At 45.2% G+C, this 20,514-nt stretch overlaps 1 protein-coding gene across 6 annotated transcripts in view; it reads left to right on the top strand.

Moving 5' to 3' along the window:
- The window catches only part of HECTD4 (HECT domain E3 ubiquitin protein ligase 4), a 190,841-nt gene that overhangs the window by 67,108 nt on the left and 103,219 nt on the right, over positions 1-20,514 (top strand). For all 6 annotated transcript variants that reach the window (XM_086681734.1, XM_086681732.1, XM_086681733.1 and 3 more), the window contains exons 5-8: positions 758-866; positions 1,765-1,903; positions 5,171-5,341; positions 19,825-20,017. In XM_086681734.1, coding sequence (XP_086537860.1) covers positions 758-866; positions 1,765-1,903; positions 5,171-5,341; positions 19,825-20,017 — 612 coding nt within the window. The remainder of the gene's footprint in view (positions 1-757; positions 867-1,764; positions 1,904-5,170; positions 5,342-19,824; positions 20,018-20,514) is intronic.

Here is a 20,514-nt window from a genome sequence, read left to right as displayed (position 1 = left end):
AGGAAAACACTGAAAGTTTTACAAGCTGTCTCTTTAGGACAAATTCTTGAGGGTAAATTAATAAACTGTTTACTATTCTATGGAGTAATACGGTTTTTAGCTGGCAGTGGATACAGCTAAGGGGGAACAGAGTCACTGGATGGGAAATCCACAGAAGCAGACTTTAGGTCCACGAGTTTCATGGGTATGCCAGCATAATAGCATTTGCCATTTATGGAACACTGGTTTTGAACCAGGGGCCTGTGGGTGTTCCCCTGTGCTATCTCCTTTAACCATCACAGTGACTCTTGAGGTACAGAGTAGTCTCATTTTCTGGATGAAGAAACTGAGGTTCAGAAAGGCCTAAGGTCAACTAATAAGTGCCCAGAGCTCTTAAGAGCTCATGGCTTTTTAACCACCGGATCATTACTGAAAGTCCTCGAGTCTTAGTCCTCTCAGAGTCCTCTCAAGTTATGCACTTTGACTCTATTTTTGCTATTCAAAAAGACAAGAAGAAAACTTCTGGCAGGTAGAACCAGATTCCCCTGCTATTATCTATCTGACCTCTTTACCGGATGTTGGTTCCTGATCCCACTACATTCTAGAGTCTTGATTTGGGGGTTTGAGCCATCTTTCCTGGAAGTCACACTGAAGCATTTATTTTAGAAGTGGGAGATTATCTTTCACTCAACCTCCTAAGGCTTTTTCACTAGAAGCATGTTTGTAATTTCATTAGAAAAATCATGTATATAATTTACCTGTGAAAAAATGATTTCAGATGCTGACTTAGGGCGCTGTCTCACGGCGGATGGTCTCTACCTGTATACTACTAACTCAGTTGGAAGAGGAGTAAGCAAATTGGGGTCTGGATTACATGGTACTCTCAGGTCAGTTGCATGGAACTTGCTGAATGATTTGGCTGGAACATTTCCCTTCTTCCATAAACCTCTGTGAGGAAGATACCTGGGGATGCGGATCTTCCCCTTCTGTTCCCCCCCTCCCCCAACCCACCCAAAGACTGACTAGTAACTAAATAAGTCTGGACAATTTCATGTAATTTGATTTTTCTTGGATTAGTAGACTCTTGTTCTGTTAATGCATTTCACTTTGTTTGGACTCTAAACAGCTTGGTAGCCCTCAGGTCATTGTTTCTAGCCAGAAATTCCTCTATGATCCAAACTGTTACAATATTCGCGCCTTCTCCATGTTGATGAATGGACATTTTTCTAGTTCAGTCTTTTTTAAAAATTTTTTTTAACACTTATTCATTTTTGAGAGAGACGGGCAGAGAGAGAGGGAGACACAGAATCTGAAGCAGGCTCCAGGCTCTGAGCTGTCAGCACAGAGCCCGATACGGGGCTTGAGCCCACAAACCGTGAGATCGTGACCTGAGCCAAAGTCAGATGCTTAACTGACTTAGCCACCCAGGTGCCCCTAGTTCAGTGTTTGTGTACTTGGATTTGACCGTGGATTAGCCCTACTTTTCAGTGGGGATATCAGATCTGTGAATTGCTGCCACAAGAAACCAGTTTGAGAGGCTTCTATATATTTAATTAGATCTTTTCCCAACTTTTTTTCTGCTGTAATTTGTTGTGGAAAATGAATATTTGCTGTAGTGTCAGTCGCAAAGTTAACGTAATACACGTACTCTCCTTGAGATGTTTTGCATACTTAGTCATTTTTTAAAAATCAGGTGGAAGATGTTTGCTGTAGCGCATTGTGTGGTTTCCAGCAACCGCCTGGCTACTCAGCCTGTGTGCTTTCTTCCCCCCCCCCCTCCCGCAGAGGTTTTGTGTACTGCCGGAACGAGGAGCTGGAACCAGGATGGGTCGCTTTCGGCAGCGGCAGTCTTCTCCACCGGCCTGTATCTTTTGATAACAAACCTCACTCCCTTTTCCAAGTCATTGACCAGAATACCCTTCAGGTAAAAAGAAAACCAAGACCTTGTCTGTTATGTTTTGGAGACCGTAAGGGAAGTTCCTGACCTCATCAGAGGGAAGAAGCATACAGTTGAGGTAGTTTCCTGCCGCAGCGGCATCCTTCTAATTGTCACCATTGGGGCATTCTGGTTTTTTCTCTGGTGTCTTGGAGTTGTCCCACATGATCTAAGTGAATGTGCTCTAGTTTCTAAGGCCATCACCAAGCTTTTAGGATTAAAAAAAATTCTAGAGAGTCAAAGATGTTACACGTACGAGCTATCTTGTTCTCTTGCCGGGTCTATTTTGGGGAGGGTATCATTTCCTTATTTGATTTGTTCTAAACAGCCTTTCTGAAAGGAGTTTGGATAAAATCCTCATGTGATTAGGGATTCAGAGCTCATCTTGACTGCTTCCAAACATAGCACCCTATCACCACACTTGCTGGATTATGCTGAAATCACCTGCTTTTGTGTTTCTTCCCCACTACCATGCATCCCTTTAGATCTGGACCCTATCTTCCCTATCTTTGTGTGCTTACAATGGAGCACAGTGCCTAGCATTTGATTGATGATGATAATAGTAACTGTCATTTATCCGTGTCTGTCTCTGTGCCGAGAGCTCTGGTCTAGGCAATTTACATACACTTCTCCTACCTATGAGGTAAAACTGTGGCAGTTTCACTTTACAGACCAGGCAGCTGAGTCGAGGCATTTTGTAAGTGCTCGGCAAGTGGGGTTTTTTTCCTTCTTTTTAAAATTTATTTTGAGAGACTGTGCATATGCACAAGTGGGGGAGGGGCAGAGAGAGAGAATGAGAATGAGCATGAATCCCCAGCAGGCTCCACACTGTCCTCGCAGAGCCTGACGGGGTCTCAACCTCATGAACTGTGAGATCATGACCTGAGCCAAAATCAAGAGTTGGATGTTCAACCCAGTGAGCCACCCAGGCGCCCCTTGGCAAGTGTTTATTGTTGGAGGAAGGAATGTAGCTCAGAGGTCATGGGGCTTGTCCAGGGTCACATAGTAATTAATGGTGGCATAAGAATGTGAACCCATGGTTCTTAGCACTAGACTGAGCTTTTTTTTTTTTTTTTTAATTTTTTTTTTTTCCAACGTTTATTTACCTTTGGGACAGAGAGAGACAGAGCATGAACGGGGGAGGGGCAGAGAGAGAGGGAGACACAGAATCGGAAACAGGCTCCAGGCTCTGAGCCATCAGCCCAGAGCCCGACGCAGGGCTCGAACCCACGGACCGCGAGATCGTGACCTGGCTGAAGTCGGACGCTCAACCGACTGCGCCACCCAGGCGCCCCTAGACTGAGCTTTTTATATTACAACTTCCTGCCTTTCAATGGAAGTTGAACAGAATAGTTACAGTTGCCATCTGTGGAGTGAATTCCCTGGGAGAAGTCCCCTCCAGGAGTTAAGTGGAATGTTACTTCTGCTTTCGTCTGTCCCTCAACTGTGCCTTTCCTGGTAAACGGGGACTGTCTTCTTCACCATTGCATCTCCAAAGCACACAGTAGCTTCTTGATAATTGTTGGATGAATAAAACGAGCATATTGACAAATAGATGCCCAATTGACTTCATTTTTTTTTTTTTTTGAGTTTATTTTGAGGGAGATGAGCGCTCAAGTGGGACAGGAGCAGAGAGAGAGAGAGCGAGAGAGAGGGAGACGGAGAATCTGAAGCAGGCTCTGCACTGATGGCAGAGAGCCCAATGCAGCTCGAACTCATGAACTGTGAGATCATGACCTGAGCCGAAGTCAGATGCTTAACTGACTGAGCCAGGCAGCTGTCTCCAATTGACTTCATATTTTATCGTTAATGCAGACAGATGTGAGAATATGTTCTGTATTTATTTGAAATAGAATTATAAGCCTGGGAATTAAACAGATGTTCAATTCTAGAACATGGTTTTTATCTCAAGCAATGTCCATTTCGTCTGTGTTCTTGCGAAAACTCTGATTCTTATCCAAAAAGATCCTGTTGTCACTAACGAGGTTACATGCACTGGAGCAGTTTGGGGGTAACAGAGGCCAATCAGTAGCTGTCAACATTGTAGATTGCCTGGCACTACAAGTTCCAACGTGTGGTCATAGCAACTGCATTACTTCTTAACTTCTGAAATAGACAAAACAAGTCTGGAAAAAAGTTCATATGAAATGAGTTCAAGGGTCGGAAGTAACCTTAGGGAAACTAGTGACTCACCTCGAGGGACAGAATAACAGAAAGTCGCTCTTAGGGCTCCCAGAGGCATCTGACCATCTCTGATTATTTTTATTTTTGGATTTTGACTTCTCCTGCTCTTGGCGTTTTTGAAGAACCTAGCCAGCAGGTTTTTTTTGGGGGGGGGGGGGTGGTTCTCTGTTTCTCTCATTTTAAGGGCTTTTCTCTGGCAGTAAAAATTAGTATGTAACTACACATTTAGTGTGAAATGATGCAAAGCTCATTCATTATTCTGAAACTGAAGGATGCTCAGTATTAGAAACACATGCCTTCGTGTCTAATACAGAGAGCTGGAGTTTGTCTCTTTCCTGATGATGCACTTGATGCATTTCACTAAAGCCTCATGTGCTGGGCTAGGGTCTGCCTTCATTTGTTTTACTTTGTCCTTTCTCTTCTCTTCTCTGCCTCCCCTCTTCCTTCTGCCCTCTTTTTTTACTTCCATATTGAGTAACTTTTGAGTTAGACTCTGAATTAGCTGCTGGGATATAAAAGTAAGATACAGTACTTTTAATGTAATTTTTAGTCTGAAATTCACTTACTGAGGAAATCTCAGTATGGTTTCTCTAAAGCTTTGTTTTTGGTAATTGTTAGCTGAAACACACGTGCTTAGCAGATTCAAAGCGTTGAGTAAATATCTTTGGCCTATGTTATCTGTCCCATGGGCTGTTGTATGAATTTTATATTTTTGTCATGCAATTTTCATATGTTAGAGGTATCAGTTTAATTTCTTTTTAATGCTTATTTTTGAAAAAGAGAGCAAGTGTGAGTGGGAGAGGGGTAGAGAGAGACGGAGGGTCCGAAGCAGGCTCTGAGCACACACAGCCCGGTGTGGGGCTCAGAGTCACGACCGTGAGACCGTGACCTGAGCCGAAACCAAGAGTTGGCCGCTTAACCGACCGAACCACCCAGGTGCCCCGCTGTCAGTTTAATTTGGACCGAGAAGCCCGAGTTCTGATTCTGGACATAATGGCGTTAGTGATGGACTGACGGAATTAATAGGAAGTTCTGTGTCCCGTTAATGAAGTTTTCCTTTTCCATGTCCAGGTGTGCCAGGTGGTGCCAATGCCAGCCAATCATCTCCCGGTTGGCAGCACCATGAGCACTGTGCACCTTTCTTCGGATGGTACTTACTTCTACTGGATCTGGTCTCCTGCCAGTCTGAATGAGAAAACCCCCAAGGGGCATTCTGTCTTCATGGACATTTTTGAACTCGGGGTAAGGTTCCCTTTCTGTCTCATTGTGTCTTGGCAGAGAAATTTCGATTTGGTTTCTTTTTTGTATTGGTTTAAAAAGGACCCGAGAAAGGTGGAGTAGGCACAGTGTGTTCACTCTTAGCTCAAATTTTGCGGTTTTTCTTGGATTTCTTTGAAGGTTTCTTTGTTTAGAATTGTAGGACATGGATAAATTCAAGCTTTCTGAAGGTTAATCTGGCAACAAGGTGGAAATAGTAATACTTAATGTGTAGACAGTGGGGTTTTTTTTTTGTTTTTTTTTTTGTTTTAATGTTTGTTTACTTTGGGGAGAGGGGGGCACCAGCAGGGGAGGGGCAGAAAGAGGGAGGCACAGAATGTGAAGCAGGCTCCAGGCTCCGAGCTGTCAGCACAGAGCCCGATGCGGGGCTCAAACTCCCGAACCATGAGATCCTGATCTGAGCCGAAGTCGGACGCTCAACCGACTGAGCCACCCAGGCACTAGACAGTGGGGTTTTTAGGCCAAAATGCCCATGGGGCTTGTTGGAAACCTGGAAGTAAATCGCAGTGGCAAGATTGGGGCTATAGTACACCTTGGGAGTCTCTGAGAGTGATGATAGTTAAAATTGTGAGAAGGCGTTCATTCGTTTGATGGTAGCTGAATGCCTACTGTGAGTCAGGCAGCATTGTGTTTAGGTGGTGGGAATACAGTGATGGGCAGGGTGAGCAGGCTCCGTGCTCTAATGGAGCTTGGATTCTGCCTGGTGGGTGGCTTGGGGTGGTAGTGGTGGAGTGACAAAACATTAACCATAATCAAGTGAGCAAATCAGTGGACAAGAGAATTTTACGTCTTTGAAGGAAAAGTAGTAGTTACCCTTATTCTCCAACTTCTTCCTGGGGTTGAGTAGAACATTCTAGGAAGAAGAGACCACAGGTGCAAAGGCTTTGGCGGGAGCAAGCATGTGTTTCAGGAAATGACAGCAGGCTACTGTGGCTGGAATGCAGAGAGAAGGAAGGAGAGCTTGGTGTAAGAAGAGGACCCATGGTAGTCTAGAACTGTACCTGTCCAGTGCAGGAACCCTTAGCCACATGTGGCTATTAGAAAATTTTTTACTTTTTTTTTTTTTTAAATCTTAAAGCACAAGCAGGAGAGGGGCAGAGAGAGAGGGAGAGAGGGAGAAATCCAAGCAGGCTCCTCACGGTCCGTGCACAGAGTCTGACGTGGGGCTCAAGCCCACGAAACCGCGAGATCATGACCTGAGCCAAAATCAAGAGTCGGACACTTAAACGACTGAGCCACCCAGGTGCCTCACATGTGGCTACTTAAAATAGAATTAAATAAAATGTTAAAAAAAATTAAAAAGAAAGTGGGGTGCCTGGGTGGCTCAGTCGGTTAAGTGGCCTGCTTCGGCTCAGGTCATGATCTCGTGGTCCATGAGTTCGAGCCCCGCATCGGGCTCTGTGCTGACAGCTCAGAGCCTGGAGCCTCTTTTGGATTCTGTGTCTCCCTCTCTCTGACCCTCCCCTGTTCATGCTCTGTCTCTCCCTGTCTCAAAAATAAATAAATGTTAAAAAAAAAATTAAAAAAAAAAATTAAAACTAAGGCTTCAATTGTTTCCTCACATTCGCCACATTTCAAGTGCTCAGTAGCCACATGTGACTGGCTTCTGTGTTGAACATCCAAGATCTAGAACTTGTCAGCATTGAACATTCTGCTGGACAGTGCTGGTCTCAATAATATTTGTAGACACTTATAAAAGAAAAATTGCCCCAAGTCAATCTGTGACAAAACCTGTTTTAATGATGTAATTTACAGCCCCCTTCTGGAAGAAATTAGCATTCCTGGGGGAAAAAAAAAAAAAACACCGAAGTAATTTTCGAATGAATTTTAATAGGCTTTAAACTTGTTCTGGGAAACCAGTCAGCCATCCCGCCAGCTGACTGTCAGTCAGGAGTCTGGTGTCCTTAAACCTACATCCTCTTGTTTTTCTATCTAGTTTCTCCGCTTAATCATCATCTTTTTTAAATGTTCCAGCTGCAGTGTCTTTGAATTGGTCTGCTAGAGATTGTACTCCTTGAACACGTGTTCAGAGTTGTCAGAAAAGTTTTAGTACTTGCTGCCTGGAACAGACCTGCCAGCTGGCCAAAGGATGATTTAGGTCTTTATTGTGAGTAGAGTGGGAAAACATTGAAGGCTTTCCCCTTTCTCTGGTAGTTTTTTCTTTAACAGAAGCCTATCAGAAATACATGCACGTGGACCAGAACTTGAGGCAGCACAGGAGATAAGGGTTTGGTCTACTTCCTCCTCTTTCCTTCTTCCTCATAATGTGTTTTACTTATTTTCATTCCTCTTGTGGTTATCTCGGTAACGGACAGTGAAGCCTGTATTTCTTGTTCCTCAGCTGATGGAGGTGGTAGTGGCCCTTCCTGTCTTTCAGTGTGGGGCGAGCCGCGGCCAAAAACGCATGTTTGCTCAGGGGAAGAGAGGAGTCTCCCCTGCCCACTTCAGAGTCTTGGGAGCGGGAGGCACGAGGTGTGGTGCAAAGCTACGGTGAGAGGGGTGTAGGCCGAACGTTAATAAAAGGAACTGTCCATCCCTTTCCTGGTGTACTCCTTTGTGCTTAGAGACTGGCTGCCCAGGCAGAAGGCTGGACTTTATTTTCTGAATAAGCTGGGTGACTCTGGAAAAAAGACCTCAGTGTACGGACATTAGGGTTCATTTAAGGAAAGGACTTGCTGCCCTAGTGAATCACCCACAAGTGATGTCTTCCAGTAAGCAAGCCTCAACCATGTGCACAGCATTCCTGATCAGTGCTAAACTGTTTAAAAAGCAGATGCATACAGAACAACAACAAAACAAAAAATAAAAACAACAAACAAAACCCAACCTCACAAAACCCCAAACTTTGGAGAGGTGTGTGGGGAGGGGAAGAGGAATAGGTTATCTGTATTTTTGCCAATTTTTTTTTATATTTATTTTTGAAGGAGAGAGTGACGGAGCATGAGTGGGGGAGGGGCAGAGAGAGAGAGAGAGAGAGAGAGAGAGAGAGAGAGAGAGGGAGGGAGGGAGGGAGGGAGGGAGACGCAGAATCTGAAGCAGGCTCCAAGCTGTCAGCACAGAGCTCAGCGCGGGGTTCGAACTCACAAACTGTGGTGAGATCATGACCTGAGCCAAAGTCAGAAGCTTAACTGGCTGAGCCACCTAGGCACCAATCCCTCCCCCCCCTTTTTTTTTTTTTTTAAATTATTGAAGCTAGGTGCTGGGTACATGGGGCGGGGCGGTGGGGGGAGCTCTTGTGTACATTTAAAAAAGCACCCTATTGGGGCGCCTGGGTGGCTCAGTCGGTGAAGCGTCCGACTTCAGCTCAGGTCATGATCTTGCGGTCCGTGAGTTCGAGCCCTGCATCGGGCTCTGTGCTGACCGCTCAGAGCCTGGAGCCTGTTTCAGATTCTGTGTCTCCCTCTCTCTGACCCTCCCCCATTCATGCTCTGTCTCTCTCTGTCTCAAAAATAAAAGTTAAAAAAAAAATTAAAAAAAATTAAAAAGCACCCTATTTAAGAATTTCCTTAGGGGCTCTTGGGTGGCTCAGTAGGTTGAGCATCCGACTTCGGCTAAGGTCATGATCTTGAGGTCTGTGAGTTTAAGCCCTGCATCGGGCTTTGTGCTGACTGAAAGCCTGGAGCCTGCTTTGGATTCTGTGTCTCCCTCTTTCTCTGCCCCTCCTCTGCTCATGCTCTCAGAAATAAACATTAAAAAAAAATTAAAAAATTAAAGCAGATAGCCAAGGATCTCTAGACCAATTAGGAAAGTCTCCAGTATGAAAATATGAAATCAGAAGAACAGCCAATAGGGTTTACAATGTTTTATTCTCCTAGCTGTATGAGATATGAGAACATCTTGCATTCATACAATATAGCACAGGGGCTCCTAAAAAAAAAAAAAAAAAAAAAATGAGCGAGAGCTCCTGGGAATTAAAACTATGATTGTCGGGGTGCCTGGGAGGCTCAGTTAAATGTCCGACTTCAGCTCCGGTCATGATCTCACGGTCCTTGAGTTCAAGCCCTGCGTCGGGCTGTGTGCTGACAGCTCAGAGCCTGGAGCCCGCTTCGGATTCTGTGTCTCCCTCTCTCTCTGCCCCTCCCCCACTCATACTCTGTTTCTCTCTCTCAAAAATGAATAAACGTTAAAAAAAAAAATCTGTCAACATTTAAAAAAATGTAAGAAATCTCTCAAAGGGCAAAAATAAAAACGATAAATATGAGAGAAGAGTTGATAAATGTGGAGGAGTAATCCCTCTAAAGTCCTAGTTGATAGGAGTTCCAGAAAAGAGAACAGAAAACCAAGAGGGCGGCATGATCAAAGAATATGGAAAAAATGTCAAACTAGAGGGCACAGGTGTCTAGATGAACAGATATCTGACATGGTGAATGAAGAATGCCCACCATGTGGCATATCATCCTGAAATTTCAGATTATCGTGGTGTCAAGAGAGGGTTGTGAAGCTTCCAGAGACAATCATGTACAAATGATAAAATCACGTATAAATGATGTGGAATAAGGAAAGCACCACGCTATGTAGTAGCATTATTGGATACACAAATGGAGTAGCACTCTCAAAATTCTGAGGGAAAGTGATTTCTAGCCCAGAAGTTAGCAGTCCTCCAAAGTGTCCATCAAGTGTAGAGACAACAGAGATTTCTAGACCTCGCAGTTATACAATCAAAAGCCCATACCTGCTCTGGAGGAAATAGAACTAAAATAGCCCCTGTCAGTGGCATAAAATAGAAAGTTGGGGCTGAAGGAACTTGATCTAGATTAAAAGAACAACCTTTGAATCCTTTTTGGAGTCTGAATCAAACCATTAAGGAAGATTTTGGAGACCGTTTGGAATTTGAATATAAAATGAGTATTAGATAAAACCAAGGCATTATTCTTAATTTGTTTGTAAAGTATGCAAATGGCATTGTGGTTCTATGAGGATGTCCACATTTTTTAGAGATGTGTAGTGAAATATTTGGAAGTGGAATTAGAGTGTTGACTTTGGCTCAGGTCATGATCTCGAGGTTGGGGAGTTCAGGCCCTCGTCAGACTCCATGCTGACAGCGTAGAGCCCGGAGCCTGCTTCAGATTCTATGTCTCCCTCTCTCTCTGCCCCTACCCCGCTTATGCTTTGTCTCTCTCCCTCTCTCTCAAAAATGAATAATGTTGGGGCGCCTGGGTGGCGCAGTCGGTTAAGCGTCCGACTTCAGCCAGGTCACGATCTCGCGGTCCGTGAGTTTGAGCCCCGCATCAGGCTCTGGGCTGACGGCTCGGAGCCTGGAGCCTGTTTCCGATTCTGTGTCTCCCTCTCTCTCTGCCCCTCCCCCGTTCATGCTCTGTCTCTCTCTGTCCCAAAAATAAATAAACGTTGGAAAAAAAAAAATGAATAATGTTAAAACAAATTTTTAAAAAATAAAACGCTTGAGCCAAAAAAGTGATAGGTCAAGCCTGTGTGGCAATATCTGGATAAGAGTTGAATCTGGAGGAAGGTTCATTGGCCTATTCTCTATTTTTACATGCTTGAAATTTTCCATCAAATAAAAAATTAAGCATCACCAGCCTCTAGTTTAGCAGTTTCTAAAATGCTGATTTGGGAAGCTAAACACAGATATCTGTGTCTATGGTACTTTCACGGAATGGAACACTGTACAGCCATTAAAAAGAACAAGGCTGATCTGCATAGACCAAGCAGATCAATTTCCAAGTTCTGTCGTTTAGCACGATAAAGCTAGGTTCAGAACACTGTATTCCCTACCTGCTATAAAAAGGTGGAGTGGGGGTGCAGATTCCTTCTGCAAGTGTCCTCCTACATTAACGGCTTTCCTCTCGACGGATCATTCAGCACAGCATACGGATACATCAGAGGATATCCTGTCTTGGGGGGGAAAAAAACCCAAAAAAGTGCCTTGACCCGTGCCCGCCTCCAGTCCCCTGTTTTTGGCTTCCCTTTATAGCACTACTCTTGAAAGAGTTTATTCTTCCTGTTTTTATGTTCTTTCCTTCCATGCTGTCTTGAGCCTGCTCCAGTCAGTCTCGTATCTTCACCACATGCCACCAGAACAGTTCTTCCACGTTTGCCGGGGACTTGCACATTATGGAGTTCGAGGTCTACTTTGTGTCTTTTTCCTTGACCTTTTAGCAGTATTTGATTCTTGAAGCGGCTTTCTCTTGCCTTGTGGGACCTCCCATAGGACTTCTCCTGCCAGTGGTTGCTCCTGCCCTGCCCCACCTTCCCTACTTCTCAACGATTACGTGCTTCCGGACCTATTTCCGGATGCCTTCTGTCGCTGCCTGCTCTTACTCACTGGCTGGTCTCCTGTCGTGTAGCTGTAAACACCTCTATCTACTGCTGGTGCTCAAATCTGCTGCTCAGCCAGAACCTGTCCCCAGAGAGCTGGCTGCATATCGACGTGGGTGTTTGTTTGTATGTGCGCAGGACATGAGACTCTTCCAGTCTGATCATCACCGCAAGCTAAATGTGCCCCCAGCCACACTTCTGGTTTTACCCCAGAGCTGCTCATCCCGCAGGCTTTCCCTTTTCAATTGATGGCATCGGTGTCCTTCCAGTGCTGGCAAGAGACCTTTACTGTTCCTCTTTAGACGTTTGTTTATTCTGAGAGAGCACACACAGGGAAGGGGCAGAGAGGGGGAGAGAGGATCCTGACTGAGCAGGCTCCACGCTGTCAACACAGAGCCCCACAAGGGGCTCAGACTCACAAACCGTGAGATCATGACCTGAGCTGAGCTCAAGAGTCGGGTGCTTAATTGACTGAGTCACCCAGGTGCCCCCAAATAAGTAAACTTTTATAAAAGGAGAACGTGGCTAATAGCATTGAATTCTGCTGGGAAAGTCAAGATTGAGGCTGAAAGAGGTCTTTGGGTGGAGAATATGGCAGTTCTTGGTGGTAGCCTTAACAGGAGCGGCTGTGGGGGTTAGGAGGGGTGAAGCCAGGTGCAGTTGGTCAAGTATGGTGAAGAGGGTAAGACGACAAGAATAAATCTCTCCAGAGGTTTGTTATGAAAAAGCGAGAAATGAGAGGGAGGTAGTGGAGTGGACCGTGGGGACGTTGAAGTATTTTTAACTTTGTTTTTAAAATTTTAAACGAACAGATAATAAACTCCTCTACTTCAAGACTGACAGGTTATAGGGTGTAGCCTTACACCTCTGATAAATGGCCTTGGCCAAACCAGACAAAAACTCCTAAAATGAGGGCTTTCAACTAGACGATTCGAACTTTTAGCCCTGATATTCTCCCCCACCCCCTCCAGCTTTATTGGGGTATTCCTAACAAAATGGTATACTTTCAAGGTAAAGGTTTGACGTATGTGTATATTGTGAAATGGTTACCATCGTCGAGTTAACACCTCCATTGCCTCCTGTGTTTACCACGTTTGTGTGTCTGCGTGTATGGCAGCATTAAGATACAACTCTTAGCAACTTCGAAGTTTATGATTACCTATAGTTACCATGCTGTACATTAGATCCCCAGGACGTATTCATTTTCTAACTGAAAGTTTGTACCCTTTGACCCACATCTCCCATTTCTCCCACCCTGCAGCCCCTGGCAACCATCATTCTTTCTGTGAGTTTGACTTTTTATCTTCTGGCGTGAGATCATAAAATGTTTGTCTTTCTTGGGCTGACTTATTCGCTTAGTATAATAGTTTCAAGGCCCATCCGTGTTGTCACAAATGGCAGGATTTCCTTTTTTGAAAGGCTGAATGCTGAAATTCATTTTCTGATTCACAAAAGCTTTTGGTTTCTAAATAGTATAAATATTTGCTACTTAGATGTGGCTGATGATAATCATTAGAAACGATTAGGTTTGCTGTGAATTATGATTTCACCCAGATACTTGGAAGTACTGGTAAATTTCTCTCCAAATTTAGTGATCGTTATATTGTTTTGAATACATTGTTTTTAAAAATAATCTATTTATGGGGCACCTGGGTGGCTCAGTCGATTAAACATCTCTTGATTTTAGCTCAGGTCATGATCTCCTAGTCATGAGATCCAGCCCTGCACTGTCCACGCAGAGCCTGCTTGGGGTTCTCTCTCTTTCCCTCTTTGTGTCCGTCTCCTGCTTGCACGCGCACGTTCTCTCTCTCTCTCTCTCTCTCTCTCTCAAATGTTAAAGTTAAAAAAAATTTCTAGGGGCGACTGGGTGGCTCAGTGGGTTGAGCGTCCGACTTCGGCTCAGGACACGATCTCACAGTTTGTGGGTTTGAGCCCCTCGTCAGCCTCTGTGCTGACAGCTGGGAGCCTGGAGCCTGCTTCGGATTCTGTGTCTCCCTCTCTCTCTGCCCCTCCACAGCTCATGCTCTGTCTCTGTCTCAAAAATAAAAACAGTAAAAAAAAATTAAAAAATTTTAAATCTATTTACATAGTTATAAAATTCAAATGGTACAAAAGTCTCTCCTTCACCTTGCCTCCTGATTCAGTTTCCCTTGCTGCAGGCAAGTAACGTTAACACTTTCTTCTGTATTCTTCCTGAGATAACATGAACGTGTACAACTACACATGTATAATTTTTTCCCTTTCTGTTTTTACACAAATAGTAATTTGTTATACTTTTTTTTTTTTTTAAAGCTTTATGATCAACGTGGGGCTTGAACTCATGACCCTGAAATCAAAAGTTGCATGCTCTACCAGCTGAGCCAGCCAGGCACCCACACTCCCAATTTTTTTTTTTTTAAGTTTTTTTATTTTGAGAGAGCGAGCACACATGGGAGGAGCAGAGAGAGAGAGAAAGAAGAATTTCAAGCAGGATCCACTGCAACATAAGCTTGAAGTGCAATATGGGGTTCAAACTCACGAACCGTGAGATTGTGACCTGAGCCCAAATCAAGAGTTGGATGCTCAACTGAGCCACCCAGGTGTCCCAGTATTTGGACTTTTAAAAAAAAAATTTTTTTTAATGTTTATTTTTGAGAGAGAAAGAGCATGTGTGTGAGCGAGTCAGGGAGGGCCAGAGAGAGAGGGAGGCAGAATCTGAAGTAGGATCCCGGCTCTGAGCTGTCAGCACAGAGCCTGACGTAGGACTCAAACTGAGGAACTGTGAGATCGTGACCTGAGCCGAAGTCAGACACTTAACCAACTGAGCCACCCAGGCGCCCCACTGGTATTTGGATTTTATTCCAGGGGACAATGGAGAGCTCAGAGAGTTCTGAGCAGGATCTGGTTTTAAAAGTTCATGGTAGCTTTTGGGTCAAGAATAAAGCAAGATTTAAAGATTTGGGGCACCTGGGTGGCTTAGATGAGCGTCCGACTTCGGCTCAGGTCATGATCTCGCGGTCTGTGAGTTCCAGCCTGGCGTCGGGCTCTGTGCTGACAGCTCGGTGTCTGGAGCCTCCTTCGGATTCTGTGTCTCCCTCTCTCTGCCCCTTCCCTGCTCATGATGTGTGTGTGTGTCTGTCTGTCTGTCTCTCTCTCTCTCTGCCAAAATAAATAAACATTAAATTTTTTAAAGATCCTTTAAGAGATTAAACAGCTATGGAAGAGACCACATATTAGTTTTTTTTTAATGTAATTTTTTTTTTCAACGTTTATTTTTGGGACAGAGAGAGACAGAGCATGAACGGGGGAGGGGCAGAGAGAGAGGGAGACACAGAATCGGAAACAGGCTCCAGGCTCTGAGCCATCAGCCCAGAGCCCGACGCGGGGCTCGAACTCCCAGACCGCGAGATCGTGACCTGGCTGAAGTCGGACGCTTAACCGACTGCGCCACCCAGGCGCCCCCATATTAGTTTTATAATCAGGAAAGAAATACTAAAAACCTATTTTTGGAACCTCGACTACCACCAGTGTTCTTCCTTGTCAATTTTTACGAAAAATCAGTGGAGTTTGATCTGCAAAATAGGCGTGTTGATACTTAAGATTGAGCGAAAGCTAAAGGATTGAAGCCTGGCTAAGATAAATAGGTAATCCTAGCAGGACTAACTAACTGGCTGTGCTTGTCTCAAAATGATTTCTTACGAACTCCGAGTGGAATAGGTAAGTAACCATTACATAAGGTAGACTATAGAAATATTGGAGTATGATGGAAAGAAATGGAATGGAGTAGATACCCTGCCTAACTGAAGCTATTAATATGAACAGTCTCTGACTTTGGGGGTATTTGAGTTATCTTCTGCTCAACAAGCGACCTCAAAACTAAGTGACTCTCAGCAGTAACAACTTACAGGTTGATGGGGCTCAGTAGGGTGGTGGTTCTTCGCTGCGTGGGGGAAGCTGAGGTCATACTTGCAGCCTCGTTCAGCTTGGAGCTTGACTGGGGCTGTCATGTTCACGTCGGCCTCTCATTCTCCATCTTTTCAAGAGCACAAGTGCTCCTCTAGCCTGTGCTTGTGTCTTGCTTCCGAGGGCCAAGCCTGGAGTCTGCATGGGAGGGAACTAGGCGAGGACCTGACTCCAGGTTGCAGCTTTCTCCTGGGGCCACCAACGTGATAGCCTAGCGCTTGGGGTCACGGGCTTTTGACATTCTCTGACACTTAGATTCTGGCCTTTAAAACTACAGAGTAACTAAAACTCCTTTTTTTTTTTTTTTTTTTTTTTTTTTTTTACCTTTTCAGAACATATTTTTTTTACATCTTTTGTTCTGAGTTCTTTCTGCTCCCATATATACGTGTTCTCTATAAAAGGCTGTTCTTTAGATAGACTCAGTGACCATTTTACTGCTATTTTGTCCTCTTTATGTCCCTTCTGAAAGATATGGTCAGCATAGTAATGGACATGCTAGGTCCCTTCTCTTTTCCCTGGGTTTATTATTTCCTTTAAATTGTGATCTGGATGACTGAGATACCCTTCATTCATCAGTATTAATTCTGCACCTGCTCTGTTGCTTTGTCTGGGTAGCGGGGTAACAGGCCTTTGTTTTCAAGGAGCTCACATTAGTGTGGGGAGTTCGACAATAAGAAAGTAAATTAAGTAAATAAGAACAAAACCATTTCAGCTAGTGAAAAGTAAAGGAGGCGAGAAAATAAGATGATGTGACAGTGAATGGGGTGGAGGTGGGGAACCACTTTGGTTTACCTGGCAGATCCGGCCTTTCTAAGGAAGGACATTGGAGCTGAGACCTGAATGATAAGCCACCATCCATCCTGACGGGTAGGGTGACCAACCATCCCAGTTTGCCTGGGACTGAGATTTCTCCGGTCATGGGACTGTCGGTGCTGAAACTAGGACATTCCCAGGCCAACTGAACAGTTGCTCAATCCAGGAACAGGGAACAGCAAGTCCCAAGGCCTAGAGTTAGGAGGAAGTTTGGCATTTTAGAGGCAGGACAGAAGGCCAGTGCAGTCGAGGGTGTGGTGAGAAAGGGTGAGCAGAGGCAGGCGAGACTGGGAGGTCTGTGAGTGACGGACTATGTGGGCCTTGATGGTAGTTTGGGTTTAATAAGCCACTGTGGGGTTCTGAGACTGGAAGGACGTGGTTTTGTTTACACTGGTGAATGATCATTGGCCGGGTGTAGAGAGGAGAGCATAGGGTGCCGAGGTAGAAACGGGAGGCCAGTCGAGAGGCTGGTTCAGCCCTCAGGCTTGAGATGATGGTGGCCTGTGCCTGGGAGGCAGCCAGGAGGGAAGCTTCTTGGCACCACTAACTCTCGCTCCGCTTACTCCTCTCAGCCTCTTCCCCTCCTTTCTAGGTCAGTAGCTTTTCAATCCTGAAGAGCTTCTTTGCCAAGCAGAGGTTCCCAGATTTACCATTCGTACGCCAAACCGCGCTCCTTTTTGCTTCCCCGGGTGCTTTATCAGTTTCTCCGTGTTTTCAGACAGTGACCCGACTAAGCCACCCAGGCGCCCCGCTTCTCGGTATTTTCAAAGTACTTGAACACAATGGTATAGTTTTTTTTTAAGGTCTCCATTGATTTTCTCATGGGGCCAGATTGGGTAATGCTTTTGAATGCCAAGCTTAGAGTGACTGATTTTTATCTTGGATGCCTTTGAAGGGTTCTTTCCAGAGTTGTGTGACATAAATAGAGCTATGCTTGGTAAAAGTTGCTGTAGCATGGCGGGGGGGGGGGGGGGGGGGACGACGTGGATGTGTTAAATTTTCAGCGACAGCAGGCTATTTGAGAGGAAATGCCTGGGAGCGGGAGGCAGTCGGAGATGGTGGGACTGAATCTCAGTAGCAGGGATGGGTCTCTTTATAGGAACGTGGGAGTCCTACCACGAAGAGGTGAGATCGGATTCAAGCGAGGACGCTGGTTTGTTTATTCAGCAAGGCATTGAGTACGTCTGAGTGCTGAGGAGGTTATAGTGAACAAGCCAGGCCGAGATCCCTGTTCTCGGGGACCTGGCATTCGGTCGGGGTGGGAGGTAAAAGAGTGAATTAATGAGTAAGATAGCTTTAGAGAGCGGTAAGTGCCATGTGGATAGCAAAACAGGGTGACGTGCTCTGGCCTGGGGAGGGGGGAAGGAGATTATTTTTAGATCAGTAGACCGGGAAGGGGTCTTTGCAGAGGTGGCATTCTACCTGAGACCTGAGTGATTGGGAAGAGCCAGCCACGAGACAATGTAGGGACAGAGTGTTCGAGGCAGAGGTCTTAGACACCAAAGGTTGGGTCTAATCCTAGGCAAGCTTCTGTTTGAGTAAGTGGAGATGGGGAACCAAAAAATAAGAGAGTAAGGAGGGTGGGGACCGTGTTGGTTCTGCTCACCAGCAGAGTACCTTCCACACAAGTAAGGATTCATATTAAAAAGACACAAAACAGGATCGTGTTCTGGAAAAAGAAATGGCAACAGCACAGCCCACATGGAAGACAAGGAAGAGGTCCGTGGTTTTGGTTTTAGGTTACGCACGGACCGTTCAGCACATCCACTTATTAGAGGGGGCCAAGTTAAGTCGCTATAAAGGGGGAGGAAGTAGGGGCGAGGAAATAGAAATAGCATTTTTTGGACTCTCCAAGAACTCCTCTCTCATATCACTTGTGACTGTATCCTAAGAGTCTCCCCCACTGTGTGCAGCCTTCCCTGGGAATCTTTCCTGGCTGTGCTTCTGAACTTGCTTTCTCTTCTCTGTTGCCAGCCTTTTACATTGGACTCCTTTGCCTTTTGTTTGCTTCTGTGAGCCTTGCCTCTCTGCACTCCTATTCCCTCTGGTCTCTGTACCTCACAGCTGCAGGCCAGTCCCACCCAGCTTTGCTGGTGGCACCAGTGTCTGAGGCTCCAGCCAGATCCAGGAGCCTGGGTCTGGAAGGGGGCAGAGAGAAGCCAAAACTGGAGGAGATGTAATTTGAGACATTTGCCAGTGAATGGAAGTGGAGAAAAGGCATGGTACTTCAGTGGGCCACCCAAGTCTTGTGTAAGGTCTGTGTGTGCTTGAAACCACGGAGAAGGAAGACCATAGGGAGACTGACAGCCAGATAACAGCGCAGAAGGGCCTTAATTAAGGGAGCAGTTAGGGGACAGAAGAGGAAGAATTAACCTTAAACTGCATGAGGTGAGTGCACTTCTTCCTCTGAATTAAGAGGAAAGGAAGGATAAGTGAAGCTGAATACAAAGATACTGGAGTTGGAAGAGAGATGAGTGGGAGAAACTTCTAGTAAGTGGTCTGGATCTTTTTAGCAAGAAAGACAGGTAGGCGCTCTGCTGAAGTCAAGCTCGAGATCGGTGCAGGAATTTTGGAATCCTCACTGCAGAGATTCTGCTGGGCAATCAAGGGTTGAAGGAAGGACTGGCAGGCACCAGCAAGGATCCAGCTGATGTTGGCACGTATTTTTTAGCAGACAAAGTCTGCCTTCCTCCAGGATTGCTGTGCAGTGCCCAAGCAGCTGGGGCTAATGTTAACTGCTGCTCATACAGAATTTGGATTTTAGCCACTAATTATATTTCAAGAAGACATTATCTTCCTGGTTATACTTAATAGCAAATCAAAAACTGATTGATTTGTTTTCCTCTCCTCTTACTTGTACCTGTCAGAAGCTTGTAATTAGCGAGAGCTGCCTGTGGAATTCAATATAAGGAATTTTAATCAACCTTTTGCAGATCCTATTAAACTTGGCTCCCTGCTTTTAGAATCTGTGCTGTTATGAAAAAGGAAAGCTCTTGAACTTAGCACAGCCTTTCTTTTGTTCTCAGTAGTTTCCATAGAACTTAAGTTTTGAGGCGTACATCTACTCAGGTGCAGGCTTTGGAAATACGTGTTTTTTTCTTTTTTTACATTTATTTGGAGAGACAGAGTGCGGGGGTGGGGTGTGGGGGGGGGCGGGCACAGAGAGGGAGAGAGAGAATCCCAAGCAGACGTGACACTGTCGGTGCAGAGCGAGATGTGGGGCTTGAACTCACGAACCTCGAGAATCATGACCTGAGCTGAAATCCAGAATCGGACGCATAACCACTTGAGATACCCTGGCGCCCCTTTGGAAGTGTTTTCGAGCAAACAGATCGCGGTGATAATTCTCAAGTAGAAATCTGCCGACTTGGGGGAAACCACTATCTCTTAAGGGCCTCTTTTTCTTTAACTACTAGGTTGAAAATGGTGTATATGTAGCCAATCCGCTTCAGGAACGTACAATTCTAATGAGAAAAGAGGGCGAATCTGCAAAAAGCATTAACGAGATGCTTCTGAGCAGACTTTCACGCTACAGAGCTTCTCCGTCCGCAACGCTGGCTGCCCTCACAGGCTCCACCATCTCCAACACTCTGAAAGAGGACCAAGCAGGTATGCTGCCCCTCACTTACACTGCTTGCCTTGTGTAGCTCCATTTAGCTGTTGACATATATTTTAAGACTTAATTAATTTAAAAAAAAATTTTTTTTAACGTTTATTTATTTTTGAGACAGAGAGAGACAGAGCATGAACGGGGGAGGGGCAGAGAGAGAGGGAGACACAGAATCGGAAGCAGGCTCCAGGTCTGAGCCGTCAGCCCAGAGCCCGACGCGGGGCTCGAACTCACAGACCGCGAGATTGTGACCTGAGTTGAAGTCGGATGCTTAACCGACTGAGCCACCCAGGCGCCCCTAAGACTTAATTTTTAAAATTTTTATTTTTATTTGTTTTTAATGTTTTTTATTTTTGAGAGAGAATGCGTGTGAATGGGGGAAAAGCAGAGAGAGAGGGAAATGCCAAATCCAAAGCAGGCTCCCGGCTCTGAGCTGTCAGCATAGAGTCTGACACGGGGCTCGAACTCACGAACCACGAGATCATGACCTGAGTCA

Source organism: Puma concolor, chromosome D3 (genome assembly GCF_028749965.1).
Source record: "Puma concolor isolate L17-30 chromosome D3, mPumCon1.1.hap2, whole genome shotgun sequence".
Lineage (NCBI taxonomy): Eukaryota > Metazoa > Chordata > Mammalia > Carnivora > Felidae > Puma > Puma concolor.
The sequence above is the reverse complement of the archived record's forward strand: the minus strand, read 5'-3'. Positions and strand labels throughout refer to the sequence as shown.